This window comes from Humulus lupulus, chromosome 9 (assembly GCF_963169125.1).
Source record: "Humulus lupulus chromosome 9, drHumLupu1.1, whole genome shotgun sequence".
Classification (NCBI taxonomy): domain Eukaryota; kingdom Viridiplantae; phylum Streptophyta; class Magnoliopsida; order Rosales; family Cannabaceae; genus Humulus; species Humulus lupulus.
In genome coordinates, this window is record NC_084801.1 from 142,870,631 (window position 1) to 142,888,164 (window position 17,534).

The 17,534-nt window shown below is 35.5% G+C and overlaps 1 protein-coding gene across 1 annotated transcript; it reads right to left on the reverse strand.

The window, feature by feature from the left end:
- Positions 1-7,787: 7,787 nt before the first annotated feature.
- On the reverse strand, positions 7,788-8,093 carry LOC133800479 (formate--tetrahydrofolate ligase-like). Its single transcript, XM_062238445.1, has one exon. It carries the CDS (start codon positions 8,086-8,088, stop codon positions 7,831-7,833), a length of 258 nt encoding a protein of 85 aa, XP_062094429.1. The 5' UTR covers positions 8,089-8,093; the 3' UTR covers positions 7,788-7,830.
- Positions 8,094-17,534: the final 9,441 nt, after the last annotated feature.

Here is a 17,534-nt window from a genome sequence, read left to right on the forward strand (position 1 = left end):
TTTGCGTCAGTAGGGCACTGACGCAAACGACAAAGTAAAACGCGCGTTTTACTTTGCCGTTTGCGTCAGTGCCCCACTGACGCAAACGCTCCGTTACCGTCAGTGGGCCACTGACGCCGTTAACGACCCGTTTGCGTCAGTGCCCCACTGACACAAACTGTCCCATTAAACAGCGTCAGTGTACGTTATGACGCAATTGGGCCCTCATTTGTGGCAGTGTCCAACTGCCACAAATGCTAATTATTGGTCAACAGCGTCAGTCAACTGCGTTGACTGACGCATTTGACTGACACAATTGCCCTTTTTTGTAGTAGTGGTAATATAAAATGTAAATATAAATCATTGACGTAACATATATGATTTGAGCGATCAAATGGGTCACGGGATGACCATTTTCCCTTGCCCAGGGGTCAACCTCCTATAAATACCAAAACCCTGGATAGTGCAAAGGGTTGGCTTCTCCTTGTAAAGTATATACTTTGTAAGCAATAGTCAGGAGAGATCAATAATATTGACTGGTGGACTTGGGGGATTTTAACCTCCGAACCACCTAAAAAAGGAGTGATCATCTTTTCTTTGCAATTATCTTCCACATTCTCGATTATTATCATTTTTATATTACAGTTTATCAATCAGTACTTGTTGACTGCGTTTTTGGCCAACGACGTGTAGACGTCAAAATGACAATAAACCTTCAAGAGAAAAATACGACACAGACAAGTTTTATAGTGGTTCAGCCCCAATGTGTTGGTAATAGCCTAATCCACTTGGAGTTGTGATATATTTAGCCTACACTTAAGATCAGATGAACTTGAGCCAATTGAGTTTCTTAAGTGCAAGTAGAAAAATATAGAGTTTCTCCCTCTAGAGAATACAAGCTTTATCTCTCTAACCTCTCAGAAAATGCCCCAAGAATGCCCCAAGTAACAGTCCCCAAAATCTCAAAACGAGAGAGTTTTCTCAGTCTAAAAAGATCAGATCCCTAAAATGATACCATGAGCCATTTATTTATAGGCTCATGGATCGTACATCAGATATTCCCTTTGACCGGGTCCTTTCTGTTATTCTCACAATATTTAATTAATAATAATATTTAAAATACAACAATATGCGATTCCTTGGGATAATATGAGATATTCCAACGCAGGTATGACCGATTCTAGCTGAAGCCGTTACTGGGATCTCTTGCGTAGCAATGATCTGTTTAGTCGGTCAACATCACACCCAGAAGGAAAACTGGAGAGCCAAAACACTTCACCGGTCGGCCAAACCCTCACTGGTCGGCCAAACACATGTCTGGTCGGCCAAACACTTGACTGGTCGGACAAGAACCTGACTGGTCAGACAAACACTTGACTGGTCGAACAAACACCTGACTAGTCGGACAAGCACCTGACTAGTCGGACAAGCACCTGACTGGTCGGTCATGACACTTCTCTGGTCTAACATGACACATCTCTGATCTAACATGACACATTTGTGGTCTAGCATGACACTTTACTGGTCAGTCAAAAATCTTCACCGGTCGGACAGAAATTCTATCAGATTGGTCAGATCACTTTATCACAACTCCGAAGAGCCAATGCATTTATTGACTATTAATGTACCTTTTACTGACCATGCATTGCCACTTGTCACTTCTGATTGCCACGTCATCAAAATGAAATTTTGGGGATAACATTTGCCCCCCAAGTTTATTATATGATTTACTAGTATGATAAACTTTTCTTCTACCAAAATGTTTTGAGGTCATCCAAAAGCTTCCATCCAATCGATAACTTTCACGTAAACCCACGATTGAACTTGTCTTTTGATTTCTTCACATTCTATTTTTTGTTCTTGTTGTAGTATCCCATGAGTAGGAAAACATGTTTGTGCCCCATGCTCTTGAGATTTGTTGTCACCTTGGAATCCTCTAGCCAATCGGTTACTATTTTTGGCCCTCATATTCGTACATGACTAGTAGGATAGCCTAACTCCTCGGAAATAGCTTATTGGAAGTGCATGTGTATGGCCGACCGGTTATCCTCTTCTAACCACTCGGACACTTATACATTCTTCTCCCAAGCTGCTCGGACACTCCATGCAAACCACTCGGATGCTTGGCCTAAACACTCGGACACCGCATCATCCGCTCGGACACCACGTGCACCACTCGGGCACCACGGCATCCGTTCAGACCATCACCCAGCTGGTCGGGGCACTCTTCCATCCACTCGGATGCCTGTCAGATTGCTCGAACGCTCACTTAAGTCGCTCGGATGCAGCACCATCTGCTCGGACGCAGACGCCAACCACTCGGACGCACCCTCCAGGTTGTTCGGACACTCATGCTAGCCGCTCAGACGCACCCTTACCTTCCGCTTGGACGCCAGGGCACCACCTTTCGGATGCACGCCTGGCTGCTCAGACACGCCCCATCCGATCGAACACACAGCCAAGCCACTCGGACACGCTCCTGCCCTGGACACGCAGCCAACTGATCGAATGCAGCCCCCAGCTGCTCGGACACGCAGCCAACCGATTGGACGCAGCCCCCCAGCTGCTCGGACACCAACCTTTGGACGCGCGCGCGAGCCTGCTTAGGCACACTCGACATCCGCTCGGGCATATGGCATAGCCACTTAAGCCTATGCCTAAAACTTACCCCACCAAAAACCATCAAAGCACCTTGTTCGAATCTCCCAAAAGTATTTTGAGAGATTGATTTCTCTCAATCAATCTTGGGGAAAAATTGACTTCTCTTCTCAAAGACATTTTTTCACTATGTAGTATTTACTTTGCATTCATTTGTTTGTGTTTGTTTGATTCCTTCCAGGGACTCATCGCTGTTAGTCATGCTCAACAACAGACTACCCGACCAGTGATATATGCTCAGCTGACCAAGGAAGTTGTATTTGCTCTCTCGACCAGGAAAACTTTGCACCTGATCAGCTAAACTTTGTACCTGGCTTGTAGTTTACTCTTTTTTCTTGTGAAAACAATTGTTGCTTAGCAACTTTGATATTTTTCTCGTACAGCCGAGCTATTGGCATTTATACTTTACTTTTCGTTGATAACTTGAAACATTCTAAGTCCTTTTAGACTTAAAAAGTTATAAGTTTTTTTGTGAATAGTAAAGTCACTCTGATGTATGCCTTATATTTTCACAAGAGTACTTAGTTTTCTAACTTTAGAAATTCTAGACATTTCATAAGTCCATACTAAGTATACTTTCTCACACTCTTATTACTCTAACATTTTATGAGCACAATGTTTATTGTCACACGAATATTTGCTTCTAACTTGAAATTTTAAAAAAAATTCAAGTTACTTAAGCTTTGTCAAACAAGTTAGCTCAATGGCCTGACATCTTAACTTGTGCTCTTATTGCGTGTGTTAAATTATATAAAGTATACCCCATGTGCCCCCCAAATGATCGAGGGTTGTAAGATCCTTAGTCACTTGCTACTTGACTGAATCTGTTCGAGCAATTAATTACTCGTGAAACACATAGAATATATTGAAAATATTCGAGCAGTTGAACACTGCTTGAACGAGTCAACCAGTTGAACACTGTCCTATTTTACCGACCAGTTAAACACTGTTTGAATAATTAACACACATGCACATTTGTAGCAAGAATCGACCACGCTATGCGTAATCTCTTTTATTACTCGTAAATTAAAAAAAGGCAATACGTGTCTAATAACGAGTCTTACACAACAAAAATTGTTCAAAAATAGATGATTGGTCAGCAAATAACCAGCTCATAAACCAAATTTAAATAACAAGTTAAACAACTTGAAATTAAACTACCACTCTGAAAGCAATATTTAGAAATAATATATTCACAGACGCCCGCCGTTCCAGTGGCTCCTGATCCTGGCACTCCCACTCAGCATACCTCTTCCTTGCTTCGTTGCTATCCTCAGCCAAGTGTGGACCTCCACATATAGTGTCTAAGGTAAAGTCCACAGGCCCGGGCTGCAAGGGTGGAGATCTTTGTCGTTTGAAACTAGGATTGCTGCTGCCTCCTTCTCCTTGGGGTGTCTCTGCCCGGTACTTTCTCAACTTGCCCGACTGGAGAAGAAATTCTATCTCGTCCTTGAGGTGATTGCATTCATTCGTGTCGTGACCATAATCTCCATAGTAAAACGATAAAACTTATTCATATCTCTCTTCCTCATCTCTTTCCCGATGGGTGGAGGTTTCTTGTAGGGAACCTCTTCATGACTAGCAAGATATATTTCCGCTCGGGTGGCCGAGAGAGTGGTGTCATTAGTGAACTGGGGCTCATACTTGGTTAGCTTTTCGTTTGAACTCAACTTTGCTTTCTTTTCCTCATGGTGGTCAGACCCATTATTTCCACGTTTCTTTCCACCATTCTTAGGAGAGTCAGTTGATCCGCCTGGATTGTTTATGCCATTCTCCTCTTTCTCGATTGCATCATCCAATTTCATATACTTGTCTGCTCGGTCAAGAAATTGTTGAAGTGTTGAAATTGGATTTTTATGTATGCTATCCCACAAAGGGCTCCGATAAGTTATCCCAACGGATATTGCAACCATCTTCCCCTCGTCTACTACAGCAGTTGCTCTATTGGCTTCTCTCATGAATCTCTGTATATAATTCTTTAAAGACTCATCTTTTCCTTGTTTGATATCTGCCAAGTGGTTGGCATAAACTGGTGGGGTCCGGCCAGTGTTGAATTGTCTACAAAACTCCTTCCTGAATGCCTCCCAAGAGGTTATGGAGTTCGGCTTAAACTTCCAATACCATTCCTGGGCGGTATCTGACAAAGTAGTCGGGAAAACTCTACACCGATAATCGTCACTTACTCCGAGAAATTCCATCTGGTCCTCAAACTTCCCAACATGTCTGATGGGATCTGCCTTTTCTGTATATACTGGCAGAACCGGTGCTTTATATTTTGCCGGAGGCTGGGCTGCTCTAATCCGGGCACAAAATGGGCTGCCACTCCGGTGGTCTATCGCATCTATCCCGGAATGTTGTTTTGACAAACCTTGCACTGCAGTTGTTAGCATGTCAAGCTGGGCTTGGATGGCTGGTGCAACTGACGAAGTTCCAGGGTCTTGACCGCCTGGTCAGGCATTACCATCTGGTGCACTGTCGTCAAGTATTTCTACTTGACTGGCAGGGCGGTTCAGATTTCACTACTACAAAAACACTCTTTTAGTACACCTTCTTAGGACACTCACATAAATGCGAGTCCTAAAAACAACTCCTGTACTTTTTAGGACTCGCAAGAATTTCTTTTAGGACTCGCAGAGAGTCCTAAAAATGGATGTGTCCTAAAAGTTTGATTTTTTTTTTTAACAAAAATTTATGGACTTTTTAGGAAACTCATTGAGAGTCCTTAAAAACACATTTTAGGACTCGCAATGAGTCTCCTAAAAACATATGTGAGTCCTAAAAGAGTATTGATGATACTCAAAGTGGGCTCTAAAAAATAATAATAAATTAATATATTATATAAATATATTCTTAAGAAAATTAATAATTAAAAATTAAAAATCTGTTTTTTATTAATTAATTAAATAAGAAAATTTTAATTAAAAAATCAGACCTAAAAGTCACTTTTTTATTGATTAATTAAGATCATTTTTTAATAAGAAATACATATATATTGGGATTGGGGCTTTAGGGATTAGGGTTCATTCTTTTTTCAGCACAACAAAGAAGAAGAAGTTTTGTGCAGCTGGGTTCCCCATCTCACCGGCGGTGCAATTGTTCTTGGTGGTTATGGTGCTCGGCAACGGCTATGCTGCTGGTCGGCCACGGTTTTTGATGCCTAGACAATCTTGGCCAAGGTTCTCGGCGGCGCTGCAGGGGTGCTCGGAGCTGCAAGAGGTCTCGACACTGCAAGCATTTTCGGCCACGACGGCGGTGGCAGCAGAGGTCTCGGTGAAATTTGAGAACCCACTAAAATCCAGGTTACTCTATTTCTCTCCCCTGGTGCATTATTTTTTGTTAGAAAATCTGAATGTCTTTCCCTCTCTCACACTACTTCTATCAATCTCCATGGCAGCATGGAGGGCTCAGAACGGCGACAACTCAGGACAAACGGTGGATCTCGGAGTGGCTGCGGCTTTGGACGAACGGCAGAGGTCAGCCCTCCGAAAGCTTCACACGGGCTCACTACTCATAGTGGTATAAGTCTAAATATCTTGGTTTATCTTGTTTGTTTTTTATCTATTGATTGCTTTTGTGTTTTTTTTTTTTTTAAAAAAAACCTATCATCTGTGTATGTTTATAACTCTATTGTTTTATTTTGATTAAGTTTTCAGTTTTGCATCTTTTGGATGGATTGAGTTTTGTCAAATCTCAAATGTTGGTTACTTGGATTTATAGATATAGATAGAGATTTGTATTCCAACTCTTTTGTTTCTATTAGATATTTTGAATTGGTGATGTTATTTACTTATTCTTGTGATTGATATTTATAACTTGTGAACATTAATTTGGATTAGATTTGGTGGATGAGAAAATTATCATATCAATTTTCATTAATTTCAGTTTCTTGGAAGTTATCTCTGTTTAGTGCTCACAGTGGGTTTGTTTTTGTTTCAATAACTTCTTAACAATAATTATTTCCATTGCTGCAGTGACATTTTTCTTTGATTGTTTTGATTTGTCACAATAATGGATCATATACTTAAATTTGTGATTGGTTACTTGGATCATTACTTCTCTGTTTTTTAGTAAAAATATTTCACATGCTTTGTTGCTGAAATTGTGTTTATATTGGATATAATAATTCTGTATTTTGTGATTAGGTTGACATGATTTTTGTATAGTAGTTTCATGAACTCTCTTTATTTTACTTGTTCTGAATTAATGTCATGTTTTTAGTATAAAGAAAATTCAAAACTATCTTTATTTTACTTGTTTTGATTTAATGTCTTTTGTTTTTAGTAAAAAAAAAATCAGAACTATCTTTATTTTACTTGTTTGGAATTAATGTCTTGTTCTTCATGGGAAATTAATTTCAAGGTAACAAGCAACTTAATTCTTAGAGTTGTATTTCAATTAAAATTATGTATTTCCCTTAATATGATATTATCTCATATATTATTATTTATTCATGTATCCATTTGCTTTGTCTTTGGTACGGGTGGTTATGAGAAATTGATATCACCATGAATGTTGGATTTTGGTTTGGGCTTTATTTTCTACCTTCTTGTTTGAATTTGAATTTTGGCTTTTAGACTTATTAGATATTTAGACTATGCAATTTGGACTTTTTGGTGTGATTTCTCTATTATGTTGTGGACTTAGAATTGATTTGTGTTGTATTAGATTAGTCTATTACTCTATTAGACTTTTTTAACAATACAAATATTTAGTTTATCTTAATCTATGCTATATTATATTAAATTGAACCAACTCATCATTAGTGAAAATAACAGAAAGTATGTTTCTTTGAGAATTTATCTATTGGCATTTAGCAGTAATGCTATTACACATATCAGCTTCTAACTATCACTAGCACAGCCTTTTTTTCTATCTATTTTTGGCTCTCATTTTTTTCTTGGACCAATTAAAAAATCTAATTTATTATTTAGGTTAGGTCATTTATAAACAAAACAAAAAGGAATACAGTTATACAGTTAACTTAAACCTTTCAAAAATGTTCATGATTAAGCTTATTTATAAGCATTCAAGACTCAAATTTAACATGCTTCTTTTATTTGAAATTAGAAAAACTATGTTTAGTTATCCAATACAGATGGAATATAGCATGATACAATTTCAGCAAATCATCAAACCATGGTAATGAAAAGTCTGCCCTTGATCCAAACTTTGGCCAAAGTATAGAGGCCTTGTTCAAGAGAGACCAATAACCTTTCCAGTAGTGGTGTCGAGATCAATTTCGTAGAAGCATGGCCTTGTAGGAAGTCCTGGAATTGTACTCATTGTTCCCACCAAAGGGTATATGAATCCAACCCCAATACTAGCCCTCACATCCCTTATCGGTAGGACAAAGCCGCTGGGGGCTCCCTTCTCAGCTGCATTGTGTGAAAATGAATACTGAGTCTTGGCCATGCAGATGGGCAGACCTGAAAATCCTTGCCTACTGTACATCTCAATCTGTTTCTCTGCCTATTTAGGCAAAAAGAAAACTTTATTTCATGAGTTAAACATGTAATCTTTGCCATGAACTTCATCTACAATCACATTTTTTATTCACTCACAGTATATTATATCACTACGAAAATTTGTAGAATAACACAACATCACAAACCTTCTCTTTAATTCAGAAGTTTTGTTCTTAACAAAACATTGTTTCATTCTTAAATAGAACTTTCTGAAATCATGTTTTTTTGGGTTCTCACATCCTTTATTAATTAATCTTTGAACATCAATTCTTAAATCAAAAAGATTTACATGATATGAAAATGTTGTAGAAGCTTACCTGTTTTGAGTATACAACACCACTGGCACCATATGATCTTGCTATAGCCTCAATCTTGTCTTTCATATTGATATCCAAAGGATATAAAAACTTGAATGGTTGTGTAAGGTTCTCACAGGCCTTTTGAACAGCAATGCCTAGGTCTACCTGAACATCATAAATAAGTTTATTAGTTATAGAAGTCATTTATACACACACATATCATCTGTTATGTCAAGAAGATGAACATATATAGCAGATTAAACAACGCAAAATTAGTTAACAAAAATTGAATTATTGGATTCACTGGCTAAATTGATTTGTGGTTATGGACTATTGGACTTTTAACTAAGTTATGGTTTTTTTATGTGGATGTAGCTATTTGATTTGTTGGAAACGTTGGCTTGAAAGAAACAACCAAACTTTTCTTTTTGTAAGGACTGGAATCATTGGATGTAGTCATGATTGTAGTTTCACCATTCTTTTTGTAAACAAAGATGACTTCTTATCATCTAATTTACTTAGAGACTAGAATATTTGGCTTGTTATTTGTTGTCATCTTATTATGTTTCCTGGCTTTGTTCATATGCTATAGTTTTGATACATATTCTTTTCTTTTACTAGATAATCTTGGAGAAAATTCCCCTTATTTTTAAAGGTTTGTCAAATATATGCCGACAGAACAATAGGTAAATATATCAAGTTGGTCTTGTTGTTAGAATTTCAGTTGTTTTCTTTTGAAGTCAATAACATTTGCTTATTTTGTGACATTGGTCTTAGGATTCTTGTTATATATATGCCTTGGTCTTAGCCTATGAATCTTGGAGCTTTTAAATCATCATGTTTCATTCATCATGTGTGCATTTTTCACTGGCTTAGTACTTGATTGCAGTATGTATATAAATATATTTAAATTTTAATTTCTTATAGGCCAAGTGTTTTGGTTTGTGATGTTCTGAATATTTTTGTTGCAGTCTTACATGGATTTAGAAACCAGAGGGATAATGGTAGTATATGCCACTGGACAGCTAAGGAGAACTTCCGATATTATATTTATTGCAATCTGATGCTTTTTGTTGAGGGGACAAGCTTCACACACTTCTCATACACCATTTGGTTTGTCCTTTTATAAATAATGTAAAATTAGAAAAATTTTGTAGTGATATTATTTGTAAGATCCATTAATAGAGTATCATATTGAAATACTTAGATTGTTATTAGGACTTATAGTTGGTTTGAGTTTTTTTATGTATTTGTTTATTTTTATTTTTATTGATAAATCTTGAAAGATGTTATAAGCTAGCTTACAATACATGTCGATGAGAAATTTAGCTTTCTTTCAATTTTTTGTCATTTTTAGTATTTTCTTTTAATACATTTTGGACACTCGAGATATATTTTTTAAATTAAAATGAAAAGTGTAGCTACATTTTTTTAAAAAAAAATTACTTTTAAGGGCATGCAAAGAGAGTCCTAAAAACTTAATTTAAAGATACTTAACTAGATCTTTTAGGACTCGCAAGTCCTAAAAACTTAATTAAAGGCACTCAACGGGACATTTTAGGACTCACAATGCAAGTCCTAAAAACATTATTTTAGGACTTGCAATGCGAGTCCTAAAAAACTTTAGTTTTTAAGGTTCTCAAATAGAGGACTCGCGCCCTGCGAGTCCTAAAAACTTTTTTAGGACTCGCAAAGCGAGCCCTCAAAAGCCTTGTTTGTAGTAGTGTTTTGCCCTTTGACCAGGATGGTCTTCCTCTTGTTGGTGATAACATTCCTTAGATCCTTCCGGGAAGCATGCTCTCCTGCCCGATCGAACACCGTACTCTTCGATTTTCCAGAGGGCTTACTACGCGGGACTTGCTCTCTCCTACTACGCTGCTGGCCGGGGTACAGTGGAGGCTTTTCGGTACGTCCCGGGCAGTCTTTTCCTCCTTGTTGGTCATTGCCCTCCTTTTCCTTTGACTGGTCAGTGTGATGACTATCAGCCTCATCACCACCATGCCCATCTTTGAATTGTGAAGTCCTCTTATCTCGAGGAGTCCTGATCTGATCCTGCTTGGGTGGAGTCCTTTTACTGCTCGATCGGTGACTTCCTAATCTCGAAGTTTCTGATAGTTGGCTCCTGGAGGGAGTTCTAGAGTTCTCCCTCTGTGTTGATGCAGTTCTAGAGCGGACCCCGTCATCTTCCCGACCAGGGGGGTTACTCCTGCTTCTGTCCGGTCCACGAGAATTGGCTCTATCAGTGGTCCTCCGATCAGCATTATTATTTCTTGCTCCTTGGGAGGCTGCTTGTGTCGCGGCTTGAGCATTGGCTTTGGCCAATTGGGTAGCCGCTTTTAGAGAAAGTGCTGCTTCATGATGTCTCTGGTCGACTTCCTCCTATCGTTGTTTGAGCTCTTCGCTTCTGGCCTCCATATCGCGCCTTTGCTGCTCTAACACAGCTCTCTGCTTGGCCATCTCTTCAGCAAAAGACTCCTGCCTAGCATTGAATTGCATCATCTCCTCTTGGAAAGCGCCTATTGCTTCCTAGAGTTGTTCAACTTCTGGAGTGGTCTCCTCGAGAAACACCCTGGGCTCAGTCTCTGGGTTCTACGGTCCCGAACCTTCTGATCTAGCAGGCTCTTTTGACGTGCCTAACTTTTTGGATGCTACACTGGTATTCTTGGGTGCCATCTTGATACGATAGTCGTGTGTTTCTTCTCTTCAGGCTCTCAATGAAAGCACCAAAATGTTGACCGCGTTTTTGGCAAATAACATGTAGACGTCAAAACGACAATAAACCTTTAAGAGAAAAATACGACACAGACAATTTTTATAGTGGTTCTGCCCCAATGTGTTGGTAATAGCCTAATCTACTTGGAGTTGTGATATAATTAGCCTACACTTAAGATTAGATGAACTTGAGCCAACTGAGTTTCTTAAGTGCAAGTAGAAAAATATAGAGTTTCTCTCTCTAGAGAATACAAGCTTTATCTCTCTAACCTCTCAGAAAATGCCCCAAGAATGCCCCAAGTAACAGTCCCCAAAATCTCAAAATGAGAGAGTTTTCTCAGTCTAAAAGATCAGATCCCTAAAATGATACCATGAGCCATTTAGTTATAGGCTCATGGATCGTGCATCAGATATTCCCTTTGACCGGGTCCTTTCTGTTATTCTCACAATATTTAATTAATAATAATATTTAAAATACAACAATATGCGATTCCTTGGGATAATATGAGAGATTCCCGCGCAGGTATGACCGATTCTAGCTGAAGCCGTTACTGGGATCTCTTGCGTAGCAATGATCTGTTTAGTCGGTCCACATCACACCCAGAAGGAAAACTGGAGAGCCAAAACACTTCACCGGTCGACCAAACCCTCACTGGTTGGCCAAGACAAGTGACTGGTCGGCCAAACACTTGACTGGTCGGACAAGCACCTGACTGGTCTGACAAGCACCTGACTTGTCGGACAAGCACCTGACTGGTCGGTCATGACACTTCTCTGGTCTAACATGACACATCTCTGGTCTAACATGACACATCTCTGGTCTAATATGGCACATATCTGGTCTAGCATGACACTTGACTGGTCAGTCAAAAATCTTCACCGGTCGGACATAAATTCTATCAGGTTGGTCAGATCACTTTATCACAACTCCGAAGAGCCAACACATTTATTGACTATTAATGTGCATTTTACTGACCATGCATTGCCACTTGTCACTTCTGATTGCCACGTCATCGAACTGAAATTTTTGGGACAACAGTACTGATTCATCCTATTTATTTGCATAATTTACGATTGGCAAAAAACCGCGTCGACAAATATAATTCAAATATTATAAAATATTATTATGATAATAATATATAAATCCTAATTATTAACTAATTATATTAAAATGAATTTAAATACTATAAAATATTACTATTATAATGATAATAATAATATTTAATACAAGACTAGATATTTAATATTTATATTAATATTGTCTTTTTCGCTATTGACTAAATTAAAGAGTATAAAAAAATTAATATAAAAGAACACAAGTGTTTTACGCGGTTCAGGCTATAAAAGAGTCATAGTCCATGATTATATGGTATTTAGTAAGCTTGAAGCTTGTTTTAGCAAGCTTCAATGGTGATTCTCAGACAGTGTATATATTGCGCTGAGTTACAGAGTTTCTATCTCTAAAAATCTGAACTCGTATTACAAGGAGATACTCCAACCTTATTTATAGAGGCTGGGGTCATTAATATTAATCATCTATCATTAATACAATTTCCCCCATCCTGGGGTATTAATCTCTTATTAATACAAAAAAAAAGGGGTGCACTAAATAAAGATCTACGGCCCAGGCAAATTGCATGGGGCCCATTGCAGAAAGTCACGCACCAACTTTATGGGGAACATATCTATGACTGTCAGGGTGTGGCGCACGTTTGCCCATTTCAGGCGACGTTGTGGATAATGTCGATTGTCGAGTGTACGAACTCGACACCACTAATCGAGGCTCACCAAAAGTTGTCAGACGATCTCCTGATGGCCCATAGTGACTGACACCTAGTAGCCACTCCGGGTCCGAGGACCAAAATCCTAGACCGGGGAGATGGGCGAGTAAGGAGAGCCACTTAGGACGTGGTCTTATACGAAGACATCCTCGCCTCAAGAACAAACCTTGGGACGTGGCCTCGCTTGGAGACATCTATGACCTGGAGATTGGCTCGGGGCATTCATGTTGAATAATAATAAATATTATAAATATATTATACATAGTGTGTGTATAAATAGTATGACTGTGTAACTACATAAGAAATTAGAATAACATATATCTTCTATCAAGAATAAACAAATTTATTCTCAACTATTAATGTAATTTGAATAATATCATGAATATTTTGTATCTTAAATATGATAGCTTGTTATCTAAAAGGTTATCATATTATATATATATATATATTTAAATCATAAACAATATTTTGGTTTAATTTTTTCTTTTAATATGTTTATGTCGTTAATTCTTTTATATATAATATTGTTTGTTTGAAATTTATATGATAATTATATAAATTTAATAAAAATAATTAATAAATTCTATAAATAAAACTAAATCAACAGTACATTATTTGTATCTAGTATATATATACACACGTACAAGGTTCAGTCTTAGGCATAGGTGGGCTAGGCATATACCTAAGGCCCAACTCTGAAAAATTAAAAGGGTCGGCCTGCATGTTTAATCAGTTTTATAAATCAATTTTATTAAGTAGAAATTAGATCCAGTAGTCACTTTTAGGTAAGTCATTTCTTTTTTTATCTACAATGTTTAAGTTTTAGTATAATACTCACTATTTCAATCAATATACTTATTATACCCTTATAATCTTTGGATATTGTTTTTAGAAGAGAACCATGTGGTGAAGGGTATTTTTGGAATTGTCTGTGATAAAAATGGGTAGAACTAAACTAAAAATATTTAGGAGATAATTTTAATTAAGAACTCGTTAAACTAGCTAATTTTCAACTTATCTCTTTTATTAACCACTGTCAAAAACCCAAATTGAAAGTAGCATTTTCCAAAGCAGACCCATAAAATGTAACATTACTTTATATATATATATATATATTTAAATGATTACATTAGGTACCTTTCTAAAAGGCAGCGTGAAACAAAGTAAAAAGCTCCAAAATAACTATAGGTTATTTTTTCTCTACATCATTTAAATATTATATTTAAAAAATATATTTTATTCATTTTAAGAAATAAAATAATTAAATATAATAGTATCACACTCATATATATACAAAAGTTTATAAAAAAAATAATAAAATTTTTATAGCTTGATGAATATTGTTTCACTACATATATACAGAAATACTATTCATTTAGGTAAAAAAAATATAACTTTACATCACCTATTGGAAGACTATTTAACAATTTTTTCTCTATATTATAAATAATTAGACATTTTATCTCCTCTATTGGGAGTGCTCTAAGTTAAGTACAAAAGTAATTGATTTGGCCTGATTGATCTATAAGATGTTTTCTCATAGGAAAATAGATAAAAAAAAAAATTTCGTTACATGTTACATATAATGTATACATCATTGTAGCTCAAAATATGTTAATAATCTTCAACTTTTATTTACAAATCCCAACCTAACATAGCACACCATAAGACGTACATGTACACCCTTAAGGGAAGAAGTGTCGAACCTCGCCACGAGAAGGGACAACAACACCACAATTACTACCACATTGGGGGACTTGCAACACCACCTTAAGGGGTACAAATCAATACATATTATATAATATGTACAAATTAAGGGTACGGGGGTTTGAACCCCAACCTTGTTACAAAGCTCAAGGCCCAACCACCCCTCCAAGAGGTGAACGGCGAAAGACACATAAAGTTGATAAGCTCATGGAGGACACTTGTTTTTAAAACAAGGGCACTAATCAAATTAAGATTTTGTTAATAAATAAAAATAGCTTAGGCGATCAAATTAGTTTCACATATAAATTAAATACAAAGAGCAAAGAACATTCATCTCTTACGTTATGTTAATAAAAATGAAATCTTATCAATTGGTTTATCTTAAAAATCAGAAAAACAAAAACAACATTGTTACAAAAACAACATTGTTAGTTATAATACAATCATATACCACTCACAATTGCAACAAAGCGACACTAAACTGAGAAAATATGCCCTTTATAGTTTATTGTGGTTTATTGGTTAGTATTCTAGAAACTACTTTCATCTTTACTTCTTTTTTTTTTTTGAAAGGTGCTTTTCTATTCTTTTTTTTTTTTTTTTTTTTGAAAGGGAAGATTTTTATTTCCCATCTACCACCATTCCCCACGGAGCCCACTGCCCAAATTCCCAATTAACAACTTTCAATATTAAACGACAAATCAAGGTATTTCTCATTATTATTATTATTCTTCTTCTTCTTCTCACTTTCTTTAAATTATTAAATTTTAAGTTGTACTAATTATTTTTTAATATATATACAGCTCCATTGAAGTGCTTGCTTAATCAAGACAGTGTTTTGAAGTGTATATTCTACTTGAGGTAAATTAAATATGTAAAAAAATAATTTTATATATTTAACATTAGGTTTAGTAGTTTATTTTTAATTAGTGATATTTGTGACTAAAATATCAAAACTTACAAATTACTAATACTTAAATACCCAAACTGATTTTTTGATGATAAAAGTACTCCAACGTTAAATTTACTTGCAATTAGAGATACACAGTGTAAAACATTAAAGTTGACCGGCTAAAAGACATGTGGCACCACATGATTGATCAACATTACTTTTTAAAAAAGTCTTTTTCATTTTTTTTAAATCATTTTTTTCCAATTTAACAAAAAATAAAATTTATATTTTTTCAAAAAAAAATCAAACTTTTTTTTTTCAATTTAAGATTAAGTATCAAAACTACATTTTTTTAAAAAACATCATTCTTAATATTCTTAAATTTTATTATTATTATTATTATTATTATTATTATTATTATTATTATTATTATTATTATTATTATTATTATTATCATCATATTTATCATTTTTCTCAAATTTTTTTCAATTAAAGATTAAGTAATTTTGTTTAAAATCTAAATAATAATTTAAGATTAATTTTTTTTACTTAATCTTAAATTGATTAAAAACAAAAAAATTTGATTTTTTTAAATGAAATTTGTTTTTTGTTACTTAATTTTAAATTGGAAAATTCCAGTTTGGCCCATATGTTTTGCCCGAATACTCGATTGGCCCCTATGTTTTGTTAAATGACATTTCAAACCCCGTGTTTTGCAAGATAGAACAAAATGATACCCTGAACCAGATTTCAGTCAAAATATTTTTCAATATAAAAAAAATTCCCTTAGGTTTTTCAATTAATGAATTAATTAAATACCTAAAAATATATATTAAAATAGAAAATAAATTAATTGATTTTAAAATAAAAAATAATCAAAAAAATATATTACTTAATAAAACAAATCTAAAATCAAATCAAAACCCTAAAATGTTTCTTCTTTCTTTCTTCTTCTTCTTCTTCTTCTTCTTCTTCTTCTCTTTCTTCTTCTTGCCTCCATATTTTTCTTTTTCCCATGGGATCTGAAGCTGGAGATGGAGGTGCGACCTAGTGCGAGTTGAGGCTAGAGAAGAGGCTCAAGATCCAGCAAGGTTCGAGTGGATCTCGATGACATATAGTGTGGCTGGGATCTGACGAATCTGGCAAGCTTCACATGGATGAGGCGACAAGATAAGGCAGAGATTCGACAGTTACAAAACTTGGATGGAGCTTAGAGGACTACAGAGATTCGACGGGAGAGGTAGAGATTGGCAACAAGGAAGGCAACGGGCTTAACAGCAATAAATCTTCACTGGGTTTTGTTCTTAACAATTTTTTATGATGATTATATATATGTTTGTGTTTGTTGGTGAGTTTCTCCTGTTATTACTACAATTTATTATTTGAATATTACAAACTAAATGCTCTTTGTCTCCCCCTGCTTAATTTTAGAAGATTTTTAGCTTTTGTGGGCTTTTTTTTAATCGAATATTTTGTTTAAAGCTATGGTTTTTTAGTTCATTTTTTAATTTCTAGATTTTGAGTTCATTACTAAATGCATTGTGATGGTGATTATTGAATGTATTTTTGGTTTTTGATTCGGAGATAGGTATTGTTGGGGATGTTGTCGACGAGATGGAGTGGTTGGATTTGTAATTTGACTAGGTTTTGTTGTTTAGACTGGTTTGAGAATTAAGTTTAACTTCAATGTTCTTTTTTGTTTGAAGAAATCTGGTCTGAGAAGAAATATGGGTCAAGAGATAGATAATTTTTTAATTTTAGTTCTTGTCAAGATTAATTTTGTTAATGTTTTAAAGTTTATGGTTTAAATTTAGGTTCTAAGATTAGTGCTTAGGGTTAATTTTAATTTTTTTTATTATATATTTTAAAGTTTAATTTAATTAAAATATGATTTTTATTATTATTTATAAAAAAAATTATTTATTTTGAATTTACTGAATCAATTAATTGAAAAATCTAAGGGCATTTTGGTCACATTGAAAAATATTTTGACCAAAATCTGGTCCAGGGTATCATTTTTGTTCCCTTATGCAAAACACAG